Source organism: Dasypus novemcinctus, chromosome 21, assembly GCF_030445035.2.
Source record: "Dasypus novemcinctus isolate mDasNov1 chromosome 21, mDasNov1.1.hap2, whole genome shotgun sequence".
In the NCBI taxonomy this organism is placed as follows: Eukaryota; Metazoa; Chordata; class Mammalia; order Cingulata; family Dasypodidae; genus Dasypus; species Dasypus novemcinctus.
Window position 1 is genome coordinate 58,529,969 of NC_080693.1, and position 24,283 is coordinate 58,554,251.

The 24,283-nt window shown below is 53.6% G+C and overlaps 1 protein-coding gene across 4 annotated transcripts in view; it reads right to left on the reverse strand.

The window, feature by feature from the left end:
- The window catches only part of PLXDC1 (plexin domain containing 1), an 86,397-nt gene that overhangs the window by 32,928 nt on the left and 29,186 nt on the right, over positions 1 to 24,283 (reverse strand). For all 4 annotated transcript variants that reach the window (XM_004454941.2, XM_012523867.3, XM_058284147.2 and 1 more), the window contains exons 3-7: positions 13,600 to 13,743; positions 13,247 to 13,316; positions 12,510 to 12,632; positions 11,785 to 11,903; positions 9,868 to 9,967 (exon numbers count right to left, since the gene is read on the reverse strand). In XM_004454941.2, the coding sequence (XP_004454998.1) occupies positions 9,868 to 9,967; positions 11,785 to 11,903; positions 12,510 to 12,632; positions 13,247 to 13,316; positions 13,600 to 13,743 (556 nt within the window). The remainder of the gene's footprint in view (positions 1 to 9,867; positions 9,968 to 11,784; positions 11,904 to 12,509; positions 12,633 to 13,246; positions 13,317 to 13,599; positions 13,744 to 24,283) is intronic.

Below are 24,283 nucleotides of genomic sequence, written 5' to 3' on the forward strand. Positions count from 1 at the left end.
GCCCCTGCACAACATCCAGGGACACCATGTCACCCCACTACACAGCACAATCAGTATTTGCTTTCCTGGCCGCCCCCCCCTCACCTGACTGTGAGTTCGCCGCAGGGCGGGGTCCCCATGCTGTCTCCCCAGCACAGGGCCCCAAGAAATGACCATCAGTGAATGAATGGATTGATTACAGAATCATGAAAACCTCAGCAACTTATCATCACGTCAGCCCCGGCCCAAAGAAAGAGCACTCTTCCTCTCCTCTCACCCCAGACTGCAGCCTTCCTCAAAAGGGCAGCCCCCAAAAGGCCAGAGAACGCCAGACCCACCCCTTCCTAAGTTAGACAGAGCCAGCTTTCAGGATTTCTCCCCCTGCATTCAGGGGCGAGCTCGCCCTTGGCCCGAAGGGGGGAGCAATGGGAGGGACAAAGGGGACTTGAGGTTGAGGCATGAATGGTGACCCAGACTTGGCAAGAAAGCCGATTTCAGGGGCACAGGCAGGAGCTGGGAAAGGACGGATTCCAGAAAACCTCGCGCCAGGACCTAAGGATGATTGCCCACAATCTGGGCTGGGGAAGCAGAGTAGGGGATGTGACCCAAGTATGGGTGCGGCCAGAGGTCATGGGATGTTCTCCAAAGTCAAAAACAGCCTCACTGGCGGGGAGGTGGTTGGGGGAGTAAGTGGTGGCAGGGAGGGTGTGCGAATGGGTGTGCAGAAAAACATCTCTAATTTAAAATGTGTGCTCACTTCCTCCGCCAACTTATACTTGTTTCATTGTGTGGCTTTCACGATATTTTAATTTTTTGTAAACAGAATCCTTAATACCCCCGCCTGAGTTATTCGCTTTCGGATGACTTCACCAATGTCTGGGGTTCACCCAGGGACAATGACGTGCCCATCTGCGTGGCCAGCAGATCCTCCTGGAGCTGAGATGGGGCTGCCCACGGCCACTTTCCCGAAGCCAGACATGTTCTCTCTCTGCCTCCAGTCATCAATGATTCAGAAATACCGAGGTCCAGACAAGAACACCCTGCCACCCAGGCAAGAATGTCAGTGGTTCAGAAAGAGAGGTTCACATGCCAGGTTTTGTTTCAATACCAGGTACCAGTGGGAGAGAGTTGGACTGGCTAGAAAAAGAAATCAGGAGACTGACAGGCCCAGCCACAAACTTCCCCCAGCATGGGTTTACCGTATAAAAGATATGAGGGTGAGGGAGCAGAGGTGGCTCAGGTGATCCGACATCTCCCTCCCACATGGGAGGTCCCAGGTACCGTTTCTGGTACCTCCCAAAAAGAGAAGACAAGCACACAACAAACAGACAAAGCAAACGCAAACGAGGGGGTGGGGAGAAATAAATAAATAAAATACACCTTTAAAAAAAAGATATGAGGATGCATGATTCAGAAAAAAAGTTTTCATTCATTCATTCACTCATTCATTCATGTGCTCATTTCATTATTTAAACAATAATCATGATTCGAGCCCCTGCAGAGGACCCAGAGGTAAACACGTGAGAGTCCTGCTCCTCAAAGAGCTTTCAGCCTAGGAGGAGAGAAAGGGGGAGTCCTTCTCAGCAGTGAGGCAAAGTAGAAAGGGAGAGAAAGATGAAGAGGCAAGGAAAGATGAGATTCGGGGGGCAGAGAGGAGGGAAAACAGGAGAGAAAAGGAAAAGAAGGAAGGAAGGGCCCCAGATGAATAAAAACCTCCACTGAAGAACACGACCAAGGATATTTTATCAGGACAAGCAGCAAGACTGAATCAGCGGATCCGGTGACCACATCCCACCCTCTACCCCCTCAGGTGGCTGATCCTTCACGCCCTTCTGCAGCCTGTCCCTGTCACCTGCCCTGTGCATGTCATTCTGGCCTCAGATTCTTAGCCCACTCCCTATCTAATGTTGACTAATCTTGCTAATCTTTCCATAACGACTCAGCTTCGAAAGGGCCTGTGTCACAGCCCCTGACTATTACACGACATTTTTTAATACTCTTATGGGGGTTTGGAGGGTGAGAGTGGGGTATTTTTGTTGTTGTTGTTATTTGTTTTGTTTTGTTTTTTAGGAAGTACTGGGGATTAAACTCAGGACCTCATACATGCAAAGCAGCTGCTCAACCACGAGCTAACCCACCCTGCGGGGTGTTTGTTTTTTAAAGTCCTATACAGTAATAATTCCAGCTCCTGTGGAAGGGAGAGGACTGGAGAGTGGTGCTCCAGCAGAGACCAGCACCCTTCATCCAGGATCTGTCTCTTCTGCTGCCAGTTGGCTCCCTGGGAGTGTGACTGGGCAGTCTCATAGGGCCCCCACCTTTGGTTTAATGCTCTGCTGTTGCCATCTTGAAATTCTTAATACTTTTTTAACAGGGGGCTCCACATTTTCATTTTGCACTGGGCCCTGCAAACCATGGACCTGCTCCTGCTCCATCTGACTGTGACCTACCAGGAAAGCTCGGCGTTGATGCATTTCAGACTTCCCATCAAATCAACAGGCTTTCTCCAATCATGCAAAATGGTGGGGGAGGAGGGTGGGAGCCCTGCAGAGGACCAGAAATGTCAAATCCACCTACTGAGGCAGAGATATTACTTGTTCCCCAATATAAATATTCTCCTCTTCTTCCAAAGTAATAAAACTCCCACTTTTTAGCTGAGCACATGGCAACCCAGAAGACTACATTTCCCAGTCTCCCATGCAGCTAGTCACATGGTCTCGTGACCAAATCCTGGTCAATGGAATAAAAGCAAACATGTCATGTGAGTCTCCCAGAGTGTGTCACTAAAGGAAAGCGTTGGGGAAGCAGATGTGGCTCAATTGATAGATCGTCTGCCTAATACACAGGAGGTCCAAGGTTCAAACCCAGGGCCTCCTGACCCGTGTGGTGAGCTGGCCCATACGCAGCGCTGATGCACACAAGGAGTGCTGTGCCATGCAGGGGTATCCCCTGCCTAGGGGAGCCCCACGCACCAGGAGTGCATCCCGTAAGGAGAGTCATCTGCATGAAAAAAGCGCAGCCCACCCAGGAGTGGCGCCGCACACACAGAGAGCTGACGCAGCAAGATGACGCGACAAAAAAAAGAGACACAGATTCCCAGTGTCGCCAAGAATACAAGCGGACACTGAAGAACACACAGCGAATGGACACAGAGCAGACAATGGTGGTGGTGGTGAAGGGGAGAGAAATAAATAAAAATAAATCTTTAAAATAAATACAGGAAAGGAAAGGTTGAGTGTAGTTCAGTGGCTGAGTGCCTGCTCCCCATGTACGAGGTCCCAGGTTCAATCCCTGGTACCTCCTAGAAAGAAAAAATAATAATAATAATAAAGGAAAGGGTATACTGATCTTCATCCCTACTTACTTCCTGCTGAGTGGAATTTTGGACATGAAAGCCAAGGCTCTAGTAGCCGTCTTAGACTTCTAGATGGATGTCCAACTTGCTGAAACCCCGTGCTGAGGATGGAGAAGAAGCAAAATAGAAGAAACCTGGGTCTTTGATGATCATGTGGTCGCCCTGCCAGCCTAGACTACTGACCTCCTGACTTTTACACAAAGGAGAAAGAAACTTCTGTCTGGCTTCAGCCATGGTTATTTGGGGTCTAACGTTATTTGCAGCTCAACCTAATCCAAACTAAGTCCCTACTTCCTGGATTGACTATTGGACCCAGAGGAAACTGATGTTTAAGCCATAAAAAAGCTATCACCCTGAAAACAGAGGTCATGGCTCATTTTAGGACCATTGTTTGAGGACTCACTGATGGTTGCTCATGTTTAATTTTCTCTGTACGTGGCCCATTGCAAAACCCCACGAAGGTCATGGATCCTGTCCCAGCAGCGTGCACGAATGTGAACGTGCTCCGCTCCTACCACCGTGCCCTGCAGATGATCTTAGGGACTTACAGACCTTTAAAGTCCATGCCTGCGCCCTCAAGTTAAAAATCTCTGACAAACGGGGATGTGATTACCCGAGGACCGACCCCTAAGCTTACGTGGTGTCAGGCCTCTGTCCTCACTTAGGGTCATCAAAGAAAGGAGGGCAGGGTCTCTGCTGCACCCCTTCCTTCGGCGGTGCCCTCGCTCCAGCCACTGCATCCTCACCTCGTTCTTGCTGTTACCACTCCGTGAGTGCCTGCCCCGCCCATGTACAGGGCTCAGTGTCGGGGGCACAACGTGCCCCAAGGAGCTCATGGCCTAGCAGGGAGAAGGCGGACGAGCGGGGCAGGGTGAGGAGCTCTATATTAAAGGTATTAGCAAAATGCTAAGGGAACGGGAAGGAACCCATGAACTCTACTGCGTGGAGGAGGCAACCTCTGAGCTTCACCAGGGGATGGGTGGAACTGCCAAGCGGTCAAAGAGGCTGGGGTGGAGGACACGTTATGCAAGGGAACCGTGTCACAGGCACGCGGGCAGTGGGCGAGGGGGGTGGGGTTTGGAGATGAGCCTCTGAAGACAGGCCGTGCCCAGCTGCGCAGGGCCTTGAATGCCACACCAAGGATTTTCACTTGATCCTGTGGACGAAGAGGAGCCAGAGAATGACCCAATCAGATCTGGGTGTTAGAAAGATCACGGCCAGAGCAATGACAGAAGGTTTGGGGGCAGGGTACGGTGGAGGGAAGGGAGACCTAGCATGAAGCCCGGGGTCAGGTCCTGGCCCCCCGGGCAGTGACCCAGTACCACAGCAAACAGCACCCGGAGTGACAGGAGGCGGCAGCACGCGCCACGGAGCCCGTGCTCTCCTCCTGGCCTCGGGGCAGGTGCAGCCCCCTCGTGTTATTTCAGGTGGGCTGGGCTTCCTCCCCTGCCCCTTTACCCCACCTCCCCACGGCTTCCTGGCTTGCTCGAAAGTAGCCTTTCATTCCAGAATCACAGAGGAGCCTCAGATCCAGATACTCCCAGGGGATCTGACTTCCTGTAATTCACCCTCATTCAACAGCTTGAGCTGACACTCGTTTCCTGAGGCCGCCACACACAAAGCGTCTGTGTGCGGGAGACTCAGATGAAACGGACCAGGCTGGGCTCCGAGGTGATCTGCAACGTGTACCGTATACCGTGGGCAGGGACGTGAGCACCGTCCCACAGAACAGCCTGCAGGTAATCGAGGAGGACAGGATTCAGCCGTCTGGATGGAGTGGGGTGGGTCAGTTTAAGAAAAGCTTGATGGCAGACCCTGGGATTAAGCTGGGAAGATCTGGATTCAGCTTCTCTGTTTCATAGCTGTGTGATCACAGGAAAGTCATTCCACCTCTCTGAGCCTCTGTGAACTCATTCAGAAAGAAAACAAACATAGCCAACACTCACGACGTTGGAGGGGAGAATCCAGTCAAGATACCGTGTGGAGAAAAGCCCAGTGCCTCTTGAGGGCTGTGGGCAGCCTGCAGGGAGCCCCAGAGCTCCACTCCTGGTAGCCACGCCCCGGCATGACCCTGCCCCCAGAGGATGGTCTGGATCTAGGGACTTGATTCCAAATGTGATGGGACATCACTCTGAAGGTTGGGTTACCAAAAGCCTCTGGCTTCCACCTTGCTTGCCCTTTGCCGTCTCGCTTGCTAGCTCTGATGGAAGCTCCCAGCCCTGCTGTGAGCTGCTCTACTGAGACGTCCACGCGCCAAGGAACCGAGGAAGGGAATTCTGCCAACAACCCCGTGCACGCCTGGAAGTGTCCCCTCCCCACCTCCAGGCCTTGAGATGACGGTAGCCAGGGCCAGCTCCTTAGCGCAGCCTCGAGAGCGCGAGGCCTACAGAGGACCCAGCCAGATGGTGCCCGGCTCCCCCATGCACAGACACTCCACGATGTGCTGGTTTCAGCCACTGAGTTTGGGGAACTCTGCCATGCGGCGATAAGTAACCGCTAGTCGGGTGGCCTGAAGCTGTTCAACAACCCGCTTGGCCGCCTCAGCCCTGTGCAGGCTTTGCCTGGGGGAGGTGATGGAAGATGAAGTGCCGACGGGAAGCGCCTGCTTGTGCGCAGCCGGGGAGAAAGGGAGACTGCAGGGAGGTGGGGGCGCAAAGGGCTGGTGAATTTCCGAAAGAAATTCCTCGGGAAGGAACCAGGCCCCATGCCCCAGCCTCAACCCCTGGGTGCTGCTCCCAACCCCTCCTCCGGGGATCTGGCAGGATGAAGGTGTGGGATGGGGTGGGAGGGACTCGGTGGGAGGAAACCTGCCTTTTCTGGGCCTTCTGGTCGGGGCCAGGCGCTGGGCTCAGCGCTTTATGCCCTTTACGTCCCAGTTCATCCCCGCAGCTCCCCTTGAAGGGCTCTGGGGGACCCCCGTGAAGATGAGGGCGGCCCGCCTTGCCTTGGGATATGCAGCGAGTGAGGAGCGGGGAGAACGGCATGCTGGCCCAGGGGAACGGTGCTAGGATCTGCAAGGGGCTCACTTTGACCATAGCTCTCCAAATAGTAAACGTCTCTGTCCTTTGACTCAATAATGCCACCACAGGGAATTTTTCTGACAGAAATCCTCACACAGGGGCACAGAAGTGCCTACTTAGAAGAATATTTGCTGCAGCATTACTTATTTATTATGGCAAAAGATTGGGAACAACTGCAAAGTCCATCCACAGGGGACTGGCTAAGTAAATTAAGGTACTTTCATGCAATGGACTATTATGCAGCCATGAAAAAGAATGAGGCAGTTCTATGTTACAGAAGGATGGCCCTGATATACTTTGTTCAAGTGCAGAATGGCGGACTTTGTATGCCACCATTTGTGTTACATAAGTGCTAAATACACACACACACACACGAATGTGTTTGATATATACACCTACACTTAGACGAAGGCTTGTAGCCCTAGAAATAACCTGGCAGCACTGGGTGCCTATGGGAAGGGGAACTGGGGAGTGGCAGTTATAAGCAGTGTTGCATCATAACCTGAAATCTGCCCACTTCCCTAGCAACAGCTAACAGCACAAAACCACAAGTCCGCCCACAAGTTTCTGCCAATCCCCAGCCGCCCCGTAGCCCTCACTCCTCCTGCTCTACCCCGCCCTCCTCATTCTCTATATAACCCACTGCACTTCCTTAATAAACCGGACTTGCGTACCAGACCTGGTCTCCGCGGCATTCTTTCTCCCCTCGCCGTGCGTCCTCCACGCCTGAGAGCCCCTCTGAGGCTGTCTGCCGCAGCCTCAGACGCCTTTGCAGCCAGCTGACCCCTCCAAACCCCCCCCGTCAGCGTCGGGGTGCAAGCCGCCCCAGCCGCAAAGCAGGAGAGAAACCTAATTTTTTCTGTATATTCTTTTGAATCTTTTGAATTTTAGACCAGATACATTTATTCATAGAAATTCCAACCTTTTTTAAAGCTTTATTTATTTCTCCCCCCTCCTTCCTTGTCTGCTCTCTGTGTCCATTTGCTGTGTTCTTCTGTGTCTGCTTGTATTCTCTTTAGGCAGCTCTGGGAACTGATTCTGGGACCTTCCGAAGTGGGAGAGAGACAACTACTCTTGTGCCACCTCAGCAACCTGATCTGCTGTGTCTCTTATTATCTCTCCTCTGTGTCTCTTTTTGTTGCATCATCTTGCTGCGCCAGCTCTCCACGTGGACCAGCACTCCTGCGCGGGGCAGCACTCCTACACAGGCCAGCACTCCTTGTGGTCAGCTCGCCACACGGCCAGCTTGCCCTCACCAGGAAGCCCTGGGCATAGAACCCTGGACCTCCTATATGGAAGACGGGAGCCCAATTTCTTGAGCCACATCTGCTTCCCAGAAATTCTAATTTGAAAAATTAGTCTAAAGGAAAGCCTTAAACAACAAAACAGTGCTCACGGAGATGGCAAAAATCTCAAAGGCAATGCACAAATGACTAAAGTTCAGGAAACTCTGCCACTTAGTATGTGACTTGTCACTAGCCACAAAAGCCACGTGAAAATGGTGTGGTCAGCCTCCAACCTGGGCACACCAGCATCAGGATGTCACCCGCTCCTACCCCTACACCATTTGCTACAGTGCCGGGCATCTTGCTGGATTATAAAATCCTGAGTTATGTGCCAAAGGCTGGCATAATAAGATAGGCTAAAGCAGGGCTCACAGGTTTGCTGTGCCAGACAGTCAGCCACACACTCCATGTGCATTATTGCCTTCCCCTTCACAGAAGCTGTAGGAGGCAAAGCGCCACTGGCCCCTATTTTACAGATAAAGAAAGAATCCCAGAGAGGTTTGGCGACTTGCCCAAGCTTGGACAGCTTATGGAGAGTCAGACCCCAACCAGGCTTCTGCCTCCAGAGCTGAACTGCTAATGCTAGGCCCATTGCCCTGCACCTGAAGGCGCTGCATAAAGGTTTGTAATTCGAACCCTGGTCCTTTCCATCAGATGTCTATTTTTATGTTTTGTTTTGTTTTTATAAGCATTTTCTTTTTTTTTTTAATAAATCTTTATATTCACTTTTTTTTCACCCTAGCCATGCTGCTTTTACTGTCTATGTCCATTCACTGTGTGATCTTCTGTATCTATTTCTCTTTTTGTCTTCTCCTCTTGTCTTTCTCCTCTAGGATTCACTGGGATTCGATCCTGGGGACCTCTGATGTGCAGAGAGGTTCCCTGTCATTTGTTTCACCTCAGTTCCTGGTCTCTACTGTGCTTTACCTTGACTCTCCGCTTCGTCTCTCTTTCGTTGCATCATCATCTTGCTGTGTGACTCACTTGTACGGGCACTGGCTCACCACGCAGGCTCTTGGCTCGCCACATGGGCACTCGGCTCGCCATGCAGGCAATGGCTCACCGCACAGGCACATTTTCTCTTCTTTTTCACCAGGAGGCCCCAGGGATCAAACCCAGGTCCTCCCATATGGTAGGTGGAGGTCTTATCACTTGAGCCACATCCACTTCCCCAGATCTCTATTAAGGACAGGGGGTCTGCTCATGATGAATCCCTAAGGGCAGGATATATCTTGTTCTTCATTGTATCTCAACCAGCACAGAGGAGCTCAGGACAAGGGTATTGACTTCAACCCATAAATGTTAGCAGGGGCTTCCCTGAGGCCCCAGATTTCCCAGAATGGAGACCTCTCATCCCTACAGGAAGGCACCAGGGACAGTGGCTCTCAAGCAAGTCTCTAATCCAGCCTTACACAGCCAGCGTGGAGTTCAGAAAGTCCCCAGGTAGGGTTGGAGAAGAGCAGAGAGAGGTCTCCTTCCCCAGACCTGCCTGGCATCCTGCAGGACCTGCCCAGGTTACAAGGTGGAACTTCTGCACACACAGCTCAGGAGGAGAGGCCAGATTTTAAAATCTCTGAACCAGGGCTCGAGATGCAGCAGAGAATGTTCTTGATGCATGCCCTCCACCCAGGAGTGTGAATCCACAGCCCTCACAGGGGGTGGGCTGGGGGGTGGAAGTGGGACAGTGAAGCAGGTCCTGAGGAGAGAAAGAGTTTGTGGTCCCCCCAACATGTCACAGCTGGAGAGGGAGTAGGAGGCAGAAGCACCCCTTGAGCTACTTCACCATTTTATAGATGAGGCAACTGAGGCTAGAGAGATGGTGTAGTTTGCCAGAGAACAGGGAGTTAACGACACTGGATTCTTGCCTCCTAATACCTAATACCCTAATACCCCGGGACCCTAATACCCCTAATACTCCTAATACTCCTCACCTGCGGTGGGGAGGAGATTATGATCATGTTCTGGGAGGACTCAAGACCCGTCTTTGGAGATTTTCTAAGTAGAGAGAGTGCTGTTTGCTCACCTTTTCCCTAAAACCCATGGAAGACTTGATTGCAAAAATTGGTTTCTCTGCTTTAACAAAGAAATGTTGGAAACCCATTCCACCCCCTGGCCCCCCACCCCAACTTTGCTGCATCCATCCACTCACCTTCACCCCCCAACCCCAGCCTGGGTTCAGCCTGAGCTGAGTCCAGCCCAGCCGAGGGCCGCTCCGGATCCAGGGACTCACCTCGCGTGTCTGGGGACGGATTGAACATCATGAAGGCATCAGACAGGCCGGCTTTGACGGGGTGCTGCGAGGCACTGATTTCCAGGATGGACATAGGGATCTGCAGGCGGAGGAGAAGCAGCTCCATCTTCCCCCCAAACACTCTCAGGCCAGCCAGGCCTCCACTCTCAGCTCCAGCCCCTTCTGCTTGCTTGGTGTCAGCTCTTGGAAGACTCTAACGCATTTCAAACCCCATGGGTCCCAATCCAAATTCCAAGTCCACCCCCCACCATCTCTGAAGGCCCTTCCTTCCTCTCTCCCCCATCTCGGTGAACAGCACATGCAACGCAGGCCGGAAACGTGGGAGTTGCCCTCAGCCCCTAGCATTCCGTCACTGCCATCTCATCTAATACTTCTCTAAACCTGTTAATTAACCTGCTAAGAGGCTCGCAAAATGTGTCCAGTTCTCTCCACCTCCCTACGCCTTACTATAAGCTGCCATCACCTCTCTCCAGACCTTGACAAAGACCCCCTATATCCTCTCTGGGCATTCCCTCTAAGCCTTCTCCAATCTACTCTGCATAAGAAGCCAGAGTGACCTTTTTCAAAAGAAATCTGGTTCCACCCCATGCCCTACCCCTGTTTAAACGCATTCGTGGCTTCCTGCTGCTCTTAGAACAAGAGCCATGCACAGCCAGCCCCACAGACCTCCCTCTCCAGCCCCAGCCCACATCCTCCATCCCTCCCTCTCCCCCTTCCAGCCTTGCTGCCTTGTTTCAATGCTTTGCACCAGTCAGGATATATCCTGTCACAGGGCCTTTGCAAATGCTCTTCTCTCCTTCCTGGAATACACTTCTCTCTCCTCTTTGCTTCCTTAACTCCTACTTGTTCTACAGATCTCAACTCCTTTCCTCAGAGAAGCCCTCCCTGACCCTGCTAAGGCAAAAGGCCCTATGAAAGGCTCTCATGGTACCAGGCACCTCTACTTAGGTGTCTTGTTTCTCTGCATGTCTTCCTAAACCGGATTATAATCTCCACAAAGGCAGGGCCTATAGCCCTTTTTTTAACTACCATATCCCCCGCACCAAACCCTGTGCCGGGCACGTTGTAGGTCCTCTACTAATAGTTGCTGAATGGGAAACGGACTTGGCCCAGTGGTTAGGACGTCCGTCTACCACATGGGAGGTCCGTGGTTCAAACCCCGGGCCTCCTTGACCCGTGTGGAGCTGGCCCATGCGCAGTGCTGATACGCGCAAGGAGTGTGCCCTGTAAGGAGAGCCGCCCAGCACGAAAGAAAGTGCAGCCTGCCCAGGAATGGCACTGCACACACGGAGAGCTGACACAACAAGATGATGCAAAAAAAGAAACACAGGGGAAACGGACTTTGGCCCAGTGGTTAGGGCGTCCGTCTACCACATTGGAGGTCCGCGGTTCAAACCCCGGGCCTCCTTGACCCGTGTGGAGCTGGCCCACGTGCAGTGCTGATGCGCGCAAGGAGTGCCCTGCCACACAGGGGTGTCCCCTGTGAAGGGGAGCCCCACGTGCAAGGAGTGTACCCGTAAGGAGAGCCACCCAGCACGAAAGAAAGTGCAGCCTGCCGAGGAATGGTGCCGCCCACACTTCCTAAACAGAAGCGGACAAAGAAACAAGACGCAGCAAAAAGACACAGAAAACAGACAACCGGGGGAGGGCTGGGGAATTAAATAAATAAAATAAATAAATAAATCTTTAAAAAAAAGAAACACAGATTCCCATGCCGCGGACAAAGAAGAAAGACGCAGCAAATAGACACAGGAAAAAAAAAAACAGACAACCGGAGGGGGGAGGGTTGGGGGGGAAGAGAGAAATAAATAAAAATAAATCTTAAAAAAAAAAAATATTTGCTGAATGACAGAAAGGCTCCAAGACGCCACCGTCTCTGCAGTCGGGCCCGCTCACCTCTTTGTAGCCAAAGACAATGCGGCCGTCACGGTGTAGAGCTGCCTGGAAGGTGAAGCTGCCCCTGTCCTCCCGGCCTTGGAGGTAGACATGGTCCCACTGAACAACAAAGACTGTCCCTGGGAAGAAGGGCAGAGACCTGGCTAGACTGGAGGCAATGCAGGGAGCGGGGCCTGCAGATGGGGGCCAGCATGGATGGGCCACAGTTGGGTCCCTTAGAAGTGGTGGGAAAGTTTGCAAATTTGGCTGGAGGCCAGGGCAGGGCAGGCCACAAACAACAGCCTGGCTCCTAAGCTGGAAAGGGCCAAAAGATCTGCTTCAGCACCCCGGAACTGGGCTTGGTTATATCTTACCCCAGGCATGTCCCTTCCTTCTTGCCTATCCCTGCCCCTTGGCATGACAAGGGGGAGAAATGGGAGGAATGTCTCTTCTTGGAGATGGGGTGGGAGGAATGCTCATGGGACAGGGTGAGCGTGGAAGACAATAAAGAACCCTAACATTTATTTCATCTCTACTAAATTAGTTGTCTCATCAGATCCAGCTGGGTAGCAGATGTTTTTGTCCCCATCTCATTGATGAGGAAACTGAGAACAAAAAGGTGGGGTGGCTGTCTTGCTATGTGACTATGGGCAAGTCCCTTGCTCTCTCTGGGCTTGGGATCCTTCAAAGGGGCTGGGTCAAGGGAGTCCTGGAGCTGTGACTCCAACTCTGAGCTCTGTTCTCACCATTGTCAAAGTAAGCGACGGTGGAATTGTCGGAGTAGCCAGGGTTGAAGTTGGCCATCAGGGGGGCCACGTACTGTGTCGCTGTGAGCATCCGGTGGACCACGTCGCCCATGAAGATGAAGCCTGGTGTGGGGAGGAGAGTCACCAGACGGCCCGGGGGGGCTGCTGCCGGGGTCTCCCCCACACCGGTTACCAAGGAGCCCCGAGGAGGTAAGAACAGAGCAGCCAGGGCTGGACGTGAGCCTTGGACCTCTGTTCCCATTCCTGCCCTGGTCCTAGTGGGCACTGTGCCTGGTGTATATGGCGCAAAACGGTCCCCCTGCCCCTCCAGGTGAGCACAGATCAAAGGGTGAAGAGGGTAGGAAGAGGAGGTGACCCCCACCTTTCCCAGGATCTCAATCCCGGGGAAATGTGCAGGAATCAAAGACAGGCTCCAGGTATCAGCAGGGAGCTGCTGTGCAGGGCCCCTGCTCGCAGGGAGCAGGCTCTCGATGCTGTCTCCCTGTCCTCCCAGTCACTGACTCAGAAACCCAGGGACCACAGGGAACACCCATGCTGGCCCACGCTGGCCCAGAGGGAGCGAGTCAGCTGATGCGAGGGACCCATGAGAGCCAAGTGCGGGTCACTTCCCTGGGCCACCTACATAACCCCGTCTCCCCTGAACCTCCCCAGGGAACCTCCCAGGTTCTGGCTGAGATCTCCAGACCATCTCCCAGGCACCATTGACACAGCCTTACCTCCGGTTGCTATGGTGATCTGCCGCAGAGGATGCCCATAGAAAGGAAAATCAAAGGACAAGACCACTCTCTGCAGGGGACAGGAGAGAGTCAGCATGGGCCAAGCCGCAGGCCAAGGGACAGGCACCCACACTGCCCCCTGCTTGTCTAGACAGGGTGGGGGGCAGGCATCCCCAGGACAGGGTCCCAGGACGGCAGGTGGGCAACCCAACGCTGGCCAAGCGCCCTGGGATCCCCGGAAGGCACCTTCCAGAGCCCAGATCTCAGGCCGCAGCTGTGCCCCAGGGACAGGCAGGGCGGGCTGGGCCCAGGCTCCAGCGCAGGGCAGCACTGCCGGGGCCCGAGGCACTCACCGAAGCCTGCCGGTGGGTGCTGGAGAGGATCCTGTGGACCGTCACTTGGCTCCGGTTGGCCTCAGCCACATCCAGCCACAGCTCCCGACCGCGGGACTCGCTGGGGCCGTACAGGCGGGACACATAGTAGCTGTGGTTGTCCTCCTGCCACCACCCAAGATAGAGCCCAAGGAGGCGTGAGGAGGCCAGCAGGCCAGGGTCCCCCTTCTGCCCCCCTCGTTCAGACTCCTGGAAAAGAGAAGTCACTGCCCCCCTGGGGTGTGGGCCTAAGGCCCGAGGGCTGGTTTAGGCCTGGAAACTCCTGGGCTCCCCTTGGCCCCCCAAAAGCTCACCACTCAGCCATGGCCCAAGAGCTCTGGCCCCAGGCATGTCCACATGTGCTCTATCTGTGCTCAGCCCCACTGTTCCCAGAGGCCAGGAGGCCCAGCCTGCAGCCCCCAGGCCCTTCGGCTCAGAGACACACACAGGGCAGCCCGAAAGCCGGCCCTCGTCTTTGGGGTGCTTCCAGACTGAGGGGGAGACACGGTCCCTGCCCTTGGAGAGTGCCCTCCAAGGGAAAAGAAAAACCTGTGCCTGAGAAGTCGCAGGTCTAAAGGAAGAGACCGAACCTTAATTCTGGGGAGTTGCTAGTCTGATGGAGGAGGGGGCTAAGCAAACAGATTGCGCAGACCCAGACCCTCAAGCAAAGAGCTAATAAGGAGCCACACTGCGATCACCAGAGGTTGAGAGAGGGAGGCCTTCAAGACTAGTTTTGAGCCCCTACTGTGTGCCTGGCTCTCAGCCCCGGGAATAAAATAAAGAATAAGCCAGAACGCAGTGAGCTGGGAGTTAATTCCACAAAGCCCCTCCTGCCGAGGGAGGAGCATCTGGAGCGAGGATTTAGAGGACAGGGAAATGGTTGGCACAAGAGCGAGGAGCCAGGGGAGGTGCTGACCCCACCCACAGGGTGTCTGCTGCCAGAGCCAGAGGAGGCGGGTGGGCAGGTTCCCTCGGCCCCGGCTGCGGAGACGGGGCCGCCGACCCGTGAGGAGCCCTGGGCGCCGCGGGTCATTAATCAGCCTGTCGAGCGGCACAGGCAATGTTCTCCCTGCCAATCTGCCAGCTGCCCGGCCCGCCCTTGCCCGCAGCCCAGCAGGAGCGGAGACGAGGGACTCCTGTTCTCACTGCTGGCCGGGAGGCAGGCTCTGTTATTCTGACAAATGACCCAGACCGGGGACCTGGGGCTGGGGCAGGGCTGGCCAGAAGCGAAGATAAATATTCCCCCTGCCTCCTTCCTCATCTTCCTGCCTCCAGGCTGTCCCCACCCCCTCTAGCCCATCCTTGGCACGGCAGCCAGATGAATCTAAAACACGTGTGTGGCCACATCACCGTGTTTGCAAACCATCTGTGGCTCCCCGCTGCCCTGGAGACAAAACCCCAACTTCCTAGGCGGCCATGCAAGATCCCATTGGGAGCCAGCCCCCACTTTCTCTCCTCCCTTGTGCACCCACCCCCAGACCACACTTCCCTGCCAGTCTCAGGCCACCAGTGGTCATGCCTTGGCACCTGCCTGGAATGACCTTCCTTGCCTTCTCCTCCTGGCAGATTGCTACTCCTTCAAGGCTCAGCTTAAACATCACCTGCTTTTGGGCCTTCTGCCCCTACTTGCCCAAGGGGACCCCCATGCCCTGCAAATGGCCTGCACTACCCAAGCTTTGGGGGAATCCTCAGGGGATGACTCACGCGTGCTCAGGTGCAGACTGCTCATGAGAGTCACATGCCCCACCCCCCACCCCAACCCCGGCTGGCTTTGCTTCTGATCATGAAGCCACCTTAGGGGGCTGCCCCTGGGGTGAGGGCAAGTGCTCAAGCCAAGGGTGCTTCCTGCCATTGCTGCCACAGCCACCAACCTGGGGTGCCAGGTGGGGGGCCAGAGGACGACACACTGCTCCCCAGCTCTGCCCCGGGCACCAGAGCAGCAGTGCTTGTGCCCAGAGCTCACAGCCTTCCTCAAGAAAGCAGCTCCTGCAGCTCCTGCTCTCACCCCTTCCCCAGGAGTCCAGTTGCCACATCGTTTCCTCCTTGGTTTCAATCTCTCCCCTCTCTACCCACCTCTGCTGAGGACCCCCCACCAAAACAGACAGACAGAAAACACCTGCCAAGAGACAGCGGTCCACACACCCAATTCATGCAAATGTGCACACAAAGGGCCCCCGAAGACCCTGAGGTCCCCCAGCCCGCTTCATGGGAATCACATGGGGGTAAGATTTTTATTCGGCCTTGAAGGAAAAAAAAAAAATAGAGGGAGCTCTGAACAAACACTGTAGAGCTACTGTCTGCAGGACCCCAGCTCAGAAGCCACGGCAGGCTCAGCCGGGACTACCTGCCACAGCCACGGCTCCCCACCGCCTCTGCCAGTTCAAACCAAAAAAGTGGTTTCTTAAAGGGCATCAGTTGGCTTAAAATTGTTGTCTGAAGAAAGGAAACCAAGTTCAGTAGCTGTCAGACCATCGTGCAGATGTCTGCCTGCCCTGAGCCATGGGCCCCTGACACGCAGGGAGGGACCGAGGTCGCCTTTCCCTCCCAGGGTCAAGGGCATCGCACTCTCTGAGCTCAAGGTGCCTCGAGCCCAGAACCCCTCCTTCTGCCCCTTTATGAGAGGACGTGGGACAGGGGGTGAGAAGTGCCTTGCACAGGAACTAAATTTTGGACATCTGCCTCTGTAAAGCCAAGCGGCCCAACAGTTCAAAGCTGGTCTAGGGAGCCCTTTAGTTCTTCTGCACGTGGTAGGGTGCTGTGTCCCCCAAAAGATATGTGCAAGCACCTGTGAATGCGGCCTTATTTGGAAATAGAGTCTTCGCAGACATAATAAGATCAGCCTTGATTAGAGTGGACCTAAACCCAATGACAGGTCTTTATAAGAGAAAGAGGAGGGAGACTTAGATGCAGTCACAGAGGAGACACATGGGGAAGAAGGACATGTGAGGATGGATGCAAAGACCCCAAAAATGCAGAGAGGCAGCTTCAAGCCAAAGAATGCCAAAGATGCCCGGCAGCCACCAGAGGCAGGCACGGGACAGCTGCTCCCTCGGCGCCTCCGGAGGAGCCAACCCTGCTGACACACCGAGTTTACCCACGTGTGATGATTTTCTTGGCTTTTATCTTATCTTCATGCCTGTCTTTCCTGTAAGACCCTATGTTCCCCCAAGGGTAAGTCAGTCTTTATCCGTGGTCCTCACAGCAAAGAGGATGTGCTCACTTTGGCGAATGTGTTGAACACATGACCACAGCACATTGTTTGCTGAAGGCCTGCTCGGCCTCGGCCTGTCTTATTACTACCAACCCTCTTCTGTGCTCAGGATGGGATCGTGTTGCCTCACAAAGCAGGACAGCAGTGGACAGTGCACAGGTGCTCTCTGGCGTGAACACAGCTCCCAGCTGGGAAGCTGAGCAGGCCCATGTTTAAAATGGCTACTCCAGGAAGCGGACATGGCTCAAGTGACTGAGCTCCTGCCCACCACACGGGAGGTCTGTGGTTCGAGTACCGATGCCTCCTAAAGAAGAGAGCAAGCTGACACAAGATGACGCAACAAGAGACACTAGAAGAAAAACATAATGAGCGATACAACAAAGCAGGAAGCAGCAGTTCCCAGTGCCTCCTAAAGAATACAAGCAGGACAGCGAACTTATGTGATGGGCAGTTGTGGTAAGCTGACGCAACAAGATGATGCAACAAAGAGGCATGAGGAAAAACGTAACGAGACACGACAAAGCAGGGAATGGAGGTGGCTTAAGCAATTAGTCGCCTCCTTCCCACATCAGAGGTCCTGGGTTCGGTTCCCGGTGCCTCCTAAAGAAACAAAAGACAAACAGACACGGTCAATGTAAACAATGAGAATGGGGGGAGAAATAAATAAATAAAATAAATCTTAACAAAACACAGCAAAAAAAAAATCGGCTACTCTGAGGCTCAGGGAAGGATCTGGTTTCAAGCAGCCCGAGGCTTGGAACTCGCACAGGGAGAACTTTCACCAAGCCACCCAGCGTCTGAAAGGAGAGCCCCGAGCAGAAGCCACGCTACGCAGCTGTGGGGCTCAGGCAGTTGCCAACGTGCCTCTCGCCGCCCCACCTGAGACACAAGGGGCAGGGCCGAGGGAGCAGGGGGCGCCCCAGCCCAGCGCTCCGAGGCCCCTGCTTCGCTGGTGGCCGCAGCCCCAGCCAGCGCCGCTCTGTGCCCCAGCCCAGGCTTTTGGGAATCTCCTTGTTCTGGGAGTCCCTGAGGAGCCCTCCAATGGCGCCTTTAAACTGCGTCAAGGAGAAGTGAAAACAAAAGCGACTGGGGCTTCTAATGCCTGGGCAGAGAATCGCTCCAAGAGTCAGAAGGGCCCAGGGAGAGCAGTGTCTTGTCACCTGGGGACCTGCTGCTCCGCCTGAAGGTCTCAGAAGGGCGGAGTTCAGCCACCTGCCCAAAAGGGGAGTGCAGATGGGGCGGTGCTGGCAGAATCGGCTACCAGGCCCCGAGAGGCCCCCCTAGACCACTCCTCCTGGCATCAAGAGATGAGCCGGGAGCCGCAGCTGTCCAGGCACTGCGGCGTTGGTGCGCGTGGAGGGAGGAGGGGGCTGGCCCCCGCAGAGCTGACTGTGGGTGCTGGCTGTCACTCGTCACGGCAGCACGGGCCTGGACGCTGAGTCCTAGCATGAGTCCCATTTCATAAGTGGGGAAACTGAGGCCCAAGATCACATAACCATTGGGAGCCAGGTCAGTCCCACGTGAAGACAGTGACCTTTCCTTCCTGTCTCCAGGTCCCACTGGAAGGCGGCTCTGGCCCCTCGGCCGTCGGTGGTTAAAATCCCTTGCCCACATCCGCTCACAGCAGAAGGGCTGCCACACACTCTTCACGGATTACGGGGCTCAGGGGCTGTCAGGTTCATCTCCTTGCCCTTGGCACCTACCTAGCACTGGGGTGTGTATGTGTGTGTGTGTGGGGGGGGGGATCTGCTGGCTGAATGAGCTGAATTACAAGGATTCTGCAGCTTTTGGTGCAGGAAGCTGTGCTGAGAATGTGCGGAGAGTGGCTCCAACACAGAGAGCATCCTCCCCCATCGCTGAGGGCAGCTGACACAAAAGCCACTGTGAAGGAACCAGCTGCCTCCTCTGAGAATCCAAGTTCATGGAGAACATTCCAACAGCTGGGACAGCCTGGACGCAGGAAGGTGTCTCCAGATTTCCCTGCCCTTTTTGAAGAAGTGACGCTAACAAGGGAGATGCTTTCAGGGTTACAAACCCTGGCTCGATTTGGCTTACACGTGGAGAAAGCAGATTATATCAAGTAACAGAGTCCTAAGCTTACCTGCCCCATGGCCCTCACGGTTGCCCATAGCGACTGAGACGACACGCGTCCTTGTTTGAATTCAAAGACAGACACTTCTCACCCGGCATGGAACATGAGGCCATCCCTTCAGTCTGACTGGGCCATCCAAGGTTGCCCCTGAATGATCTCAGGGGCCAGGTCATGCCTGGTTGGCTTAACCCAGCCTGGTTCCCCAACTGAAACTGGCGGTGGTGGTTCAGTTTGGACGGGGGAATGGAACGTGGGTGGGCAAAAGTCAGTGTGAATGACATCAGGGTTGGTCAGGAATGTACTTCAATGGTCATTGCATCAGTCTGCCAAAGGGGTGCTGATGCAAAGTACCAGAGATCTGTTGGCTTTTATAAAGAGTATTTATTTGGGGTAAAAAGCTTCCAAGGCCGTGGAAAGTCCAACTCAAGGTACCATAATAGGTACCTTCTCACCACAGTCAGCCATCACGAGTTGAAGTAAGACAGCAGGCAATCTCTGCGTGGGTTCAGCCTTCCACTCTGGGCTTCCTCTCTCTCAGCTGCAGGGTGGCATAGGGCTTGTTTCTTTCCAGGGTTCTATATCAGTCTCAGCTGTTCTGTTCTGGTCTCCTCCCAAGGTCAGCTGCAAACTATCAGGTAAATGGCTCTTCTCTTCCTGGGGCCCCAGGATCAAAACCGACAGAGCTCTCTCTCTTCCCACGTGTCTTCTTGAGTGAGTGTCCGTTTTATATCAGACCCAGCAACAGGGAAGGGACTCAACCTTTTAGTGAAAGCTTAAAGCCTAATCTTAACAGGTAATCTAATTAAAGGCATCAGCTGCATCAAAGGGTATCACACAGAGGAATAGATTAGTTTACAAACATAATCTTTCTTTTTTGGGAATTCATAAAATAATCTCAAACTGTCACAGTCATCAAGATCAAGTTCTTTCAGGCTTTCTTTGCTGCTTTCCCAGCATGGGCTTCATTCCAAGCCTGGACCAGTTTGTGGTCACGAGATGGCTGGCAGTGGCAACTGGCCCTGTGCATCCCGCTTCACAGACAGCACAGCGCACACATCTCCCCACCCCTGGAGACAGTACTTCTCCAGGCACTGCACCAACCTGGTCACGTGCCCACCTACAACTAGTAGTTATTGCAGGGAAGCAACAGATGCTGACGAGCTTAAGCCTAAACCAAACACTGGTTGGGAGAGAGTATAGTCAACCTCCAAAATCCCATGCCTGTGGTCCACGGGCCCTGGGAATTACAGTTCTGCCAACTACTCAGGCTTTGTGAAAAGATGCTGAGGAGGAGCCCCCATCTGGGGTCGGGGGTCCTCTATTGTCTGTATCAACCTCTCCATCTCTAGCTCTCTGTGAAACTGAGACCTTACCCAAGTCTCTCAGAGCTGAGTATCAGTGATGCAATTAAAGCTGTCCCACCCACCCAGGCCTTTCTGGAACCAGTCCTCTCAGTCTAGAATTTTGGATGCTTCTGGAACATCAGCACTACATGGAGCCCTGCTGACTAAAATTCTAGACATGGCATCCTATGGGCATGGCATCCTTGTACTACAATGTTTTAGAGTGCCCCTCCCCAGGCCCTGCTGATCACACCCATCCACCTCCCTCATGGCCCTGTGCTTCCTCAGCCAGGCTGACTGGACATAAGCGGTCACCTGATTCAAAGGCAGCCCATGGCCTATGGCTGTGCAGCCCGAACAAATCAGGTCACTCTCCCAGGAAGGTAGACTTGGGAAACTGAGAACCTGGTAGCAGGAGATCTGTGAGGGGCTGAGCTGAAAAGTCATAGAGGCTCAGGGGCTCAAAACATCATCCTGAGCTGACTTCAGAGGATGCTGGTTCACTGGGAGAAGAAAGACCTTACATGCATCTAGAGTCAAGAACTAAGAGGGGAAGCAGTTGTGGCTCAACTGATAGAGCGTCCATCTACCACATGGGAGGTCCAGCATTCAATACACAGGACCTCCTGACTGGTGTGGTGAGCTGGCCCATGCTCAGTGCTGCCGCATGCAAGGAGAGCTGCGCCATGCAGGGGTGTCCCCTGCGTAGGGGTGCCCCACGCACAAGGAGTGCGCCCTGCAAGGAGAGCTGCCCCATGCAAAAAAAAATGCAGCCCACCAGAAGTGGTGCCGCACACAAAGAGAACTGACGCAGCAAGATGATGCAATAAAATAAAGTGACACAGTTTCCCTGTGTGGCATGACAAGAATGCAAGCAGACACAGAAGAACACACAGCAAATGCACACACACAGCAGACAATGGGGGAAAGGGGAGATAAATAAATAAAATAAATCTTAAAAAAAACTGAGGGGGGCTGGAGAGACAGAAAAAGCAGCGTGGGTTCCTGCTAGCTTTCCAGGTCCCCAAAGCCTGGCTGTCCTTCCTCTCCAGCCCTTGGGTCTCTGACAGCTCTCTATACTCTCACTATGAATCCTCTTGGTTCCTTGGAACCAAAGGGCCCTGGCTAGAACAGTCTTGTTCATGGGATGATCAGAGGAAGGACTTCCAGGGACACTCTGGACAGTCCTTCACCAGCACAGACTGCAAGGATCAGTGTAAGAAGAGAAAAGCGAGAAACCAAATTCCAAGGCAAACCCTTCCTTGGCAACATGCTGGCCACCGTGCTTTTCCCTCCACACAGTTAATCATTTCTGGTTTCGTGACTGACCACTGGAAACGATGACGTCGTATGGGATTTGCCAACCTTGGGGACCCTTCTGTTCTGCCACTGCAGGCCCCAGATCATGCTACCACCTGCACCAGCGGGTTTAATAAAGGAAGCCCACCTATGGCAGAGACCAATACTGGTCCCCAATAACCACTCTCCCCTTCTTTCTTAAGTATTAGAACCTCCCAGCTTTAGCGAGGCACACGGCCACCCAGCTGGATTCCATTTCCCAGCCTTCCTTACGGCTAGGTGTGGTCACATGACTCTGTTCTGACCAATAGGAGATGAACAGAAGTTATTGCCCTTAACAGGAATGGGGTGCTTCCCCTTGCCATGTTCCCACTGGCTGGGAGGCCGATGTGATGGTGGGCATGGAAACAGCCATTAGACCACAAAATGGAAGGCACGTGTTGCCGAGAGCGATAAGAAAGAGGGAGCATGGGTCCCCAGCACCGTGGAGACACTGTATCAGCCCCTGCTTACTTACACTCACACCGGGAATGTGTGAGAGAGCAGACTTCTCTTGTGCCTTGGAAGGAGGGCATTTGTTATAACTGCTGAACCTGTATCCTAATTAATAAGTGGCTCCAAGTGGCCTCTTCAGGCCAATCGATCCCAGGGCTTGTTTCACTGGAATCCATATTGGCATGTCTCTTAAAAAGGATTTAGAGGTAGTGCCTGGCAGTAAACCTGCCCAAGGAATTCACACAATCCACAACCCATCACCACACACGACCTGCCATCTGTGGAGGAGTCACATCTCCCCGGCCAGTGGCTAGGAGCCTTGGCTAGAAGCTACAGCTGGGGAGACCTGACATTACCAAGACTCTCTGGGAACACAGCATGAACCTGGCCACCTGGCAAGTCCACCAAAGGGAACCACCTTTCCCTGAGACGCTTGCGATAGCTTGGTCAATGACCTACATTCGTTTTGGGAGGCAGCATGATGTGGAGCAGTAGTTACCAAAAATTTTGGCCTTGAAATCCTTTCTTCCAACTAATCTTCCATGGAAGCTCAATACATAAACCACATCAAAGTCAAACTGCTCTGGGAGAAGGAGCCCTGACTGCTGGGCTGCTTCCTGTCCACCACCCTCTACCCACTTCAGCCCTCTGGGAAGCACCTCTGGGAAGCCTTAGGGTTCCCGGGAGCACAATGTGGAAATCACTGCTGTGGGATCAAAGGCATGGACTGTGGAATCAGACAGACCCAAGTTCAAAAACTGGCTCCATGACATAATAATAGCATAAACCATCTTCCTCCCTGAGCTTCACTTCCGTCATCGTTACCTTTCTCTCAGAGTCCTGAGGATTAAAGAAAATATATGAGTGTAAAGCTCTTAGCCCAGCACCAGGCCCACAGGAGGTGCTTGATCGGTGGGAGCTATTACGAGGAGCTTGTTGTACTTTGCCAGGAAAGGTCTTGATTGTGGAAACCACCTCCTCAAAAGGGTCTGCGCTCCACTCTAAACATCTGCTGCGACAAAGCCTCTCCCTCAATTATTCATGCCCGGAGGCCCACCAGGCTCTTCATTTACAGGAGGGTGGAATTTACCTTGGCTGAGCTCAAGATATTTCTGGACAGGAACTCTGGCTTTGCTGTCACCATCAGCCTGTCATCTGCCAGCCAACTGGCACGTGAGATTCTGGGGCAAGCAACCAAGGGTGCCCACAGGGCCTGCTGGAGGGGCCTGGCCGGTGAGGCTTGTCAGGAGGGCACTCCAGGCCAGCGCCGGGGGGCAGGGGCCACCCACCCTTACAAGACAACAGGGATTGTTCTAGTCCCTGCTGCTCCGAGTGTGCTCCAGGGACCAGCACCCTCAGCGTCACCCGGAAAGTTGCTACAAGGACAGAGTCCCGGGCCCAACCCCAAACCTGCTGAGTCAGTACTGCATCTGAACAAGCTTCTCAGGGGAGTCTGAGTGGCACTGGTCTGGAAGGACCCCGTGTCTGGACCAACACATGACTCATTTTCATCCCCAAGGAGATGGTGGCTCGGAGCTTCGGCTTTGAAGGCAGAAAGACCTGGAAGTCTCTAGCTCTGCCACTCACTTGCTCCGTGACTTTGGGTTAGTGACCTCACCTCTCTGTTCCCTCATAATTAAGGAGGGGATAAAACATTAGAAATACCTACCTCATGGGATAGGCAGTGTTTATTAAAACCATAAAGAATGTGAGAATGACTCCCTTACTGTCAGTTCTTGCTATTATTTGCCTCTACCTTGTGTGTCCACATAATAACCTCTGCTCTTTGGAAGTATTCAAGCCCTGGGTTGAAATAAGTCAACATGGAACACTTGTCATCACAGAAATCCAGGAAGAAGGACCCTGGAATCATCTGGAGAGGGTGGTCTCCAGAGTAGACCAAGGAGCTCTTGTATCAGGGCTGAGGGCCAGGGTGGGTGAAGCTGACCTAAGAAGGCCCTAGAAATGGGGTGGAGTGGGTTGGGGGTAGGCAGGCTTTCTTTTCTAGCCAGAGCATTTCTTAACACTCCTCCACCACTTCATGGAAACAGAAGAATCACCTTCTTCCAGCACTGATCGAACACATGGACTTTTTAAAGGATACCAGTCAACCAGAGATTTTGAGAGCATAAATATACATCATATACGTCACGTAACCACAGAGAATTAGGACAACAGGAAAGGGAAAAAAGAAAACGAAAACCGACAAAACCAGGGAGCATCCCT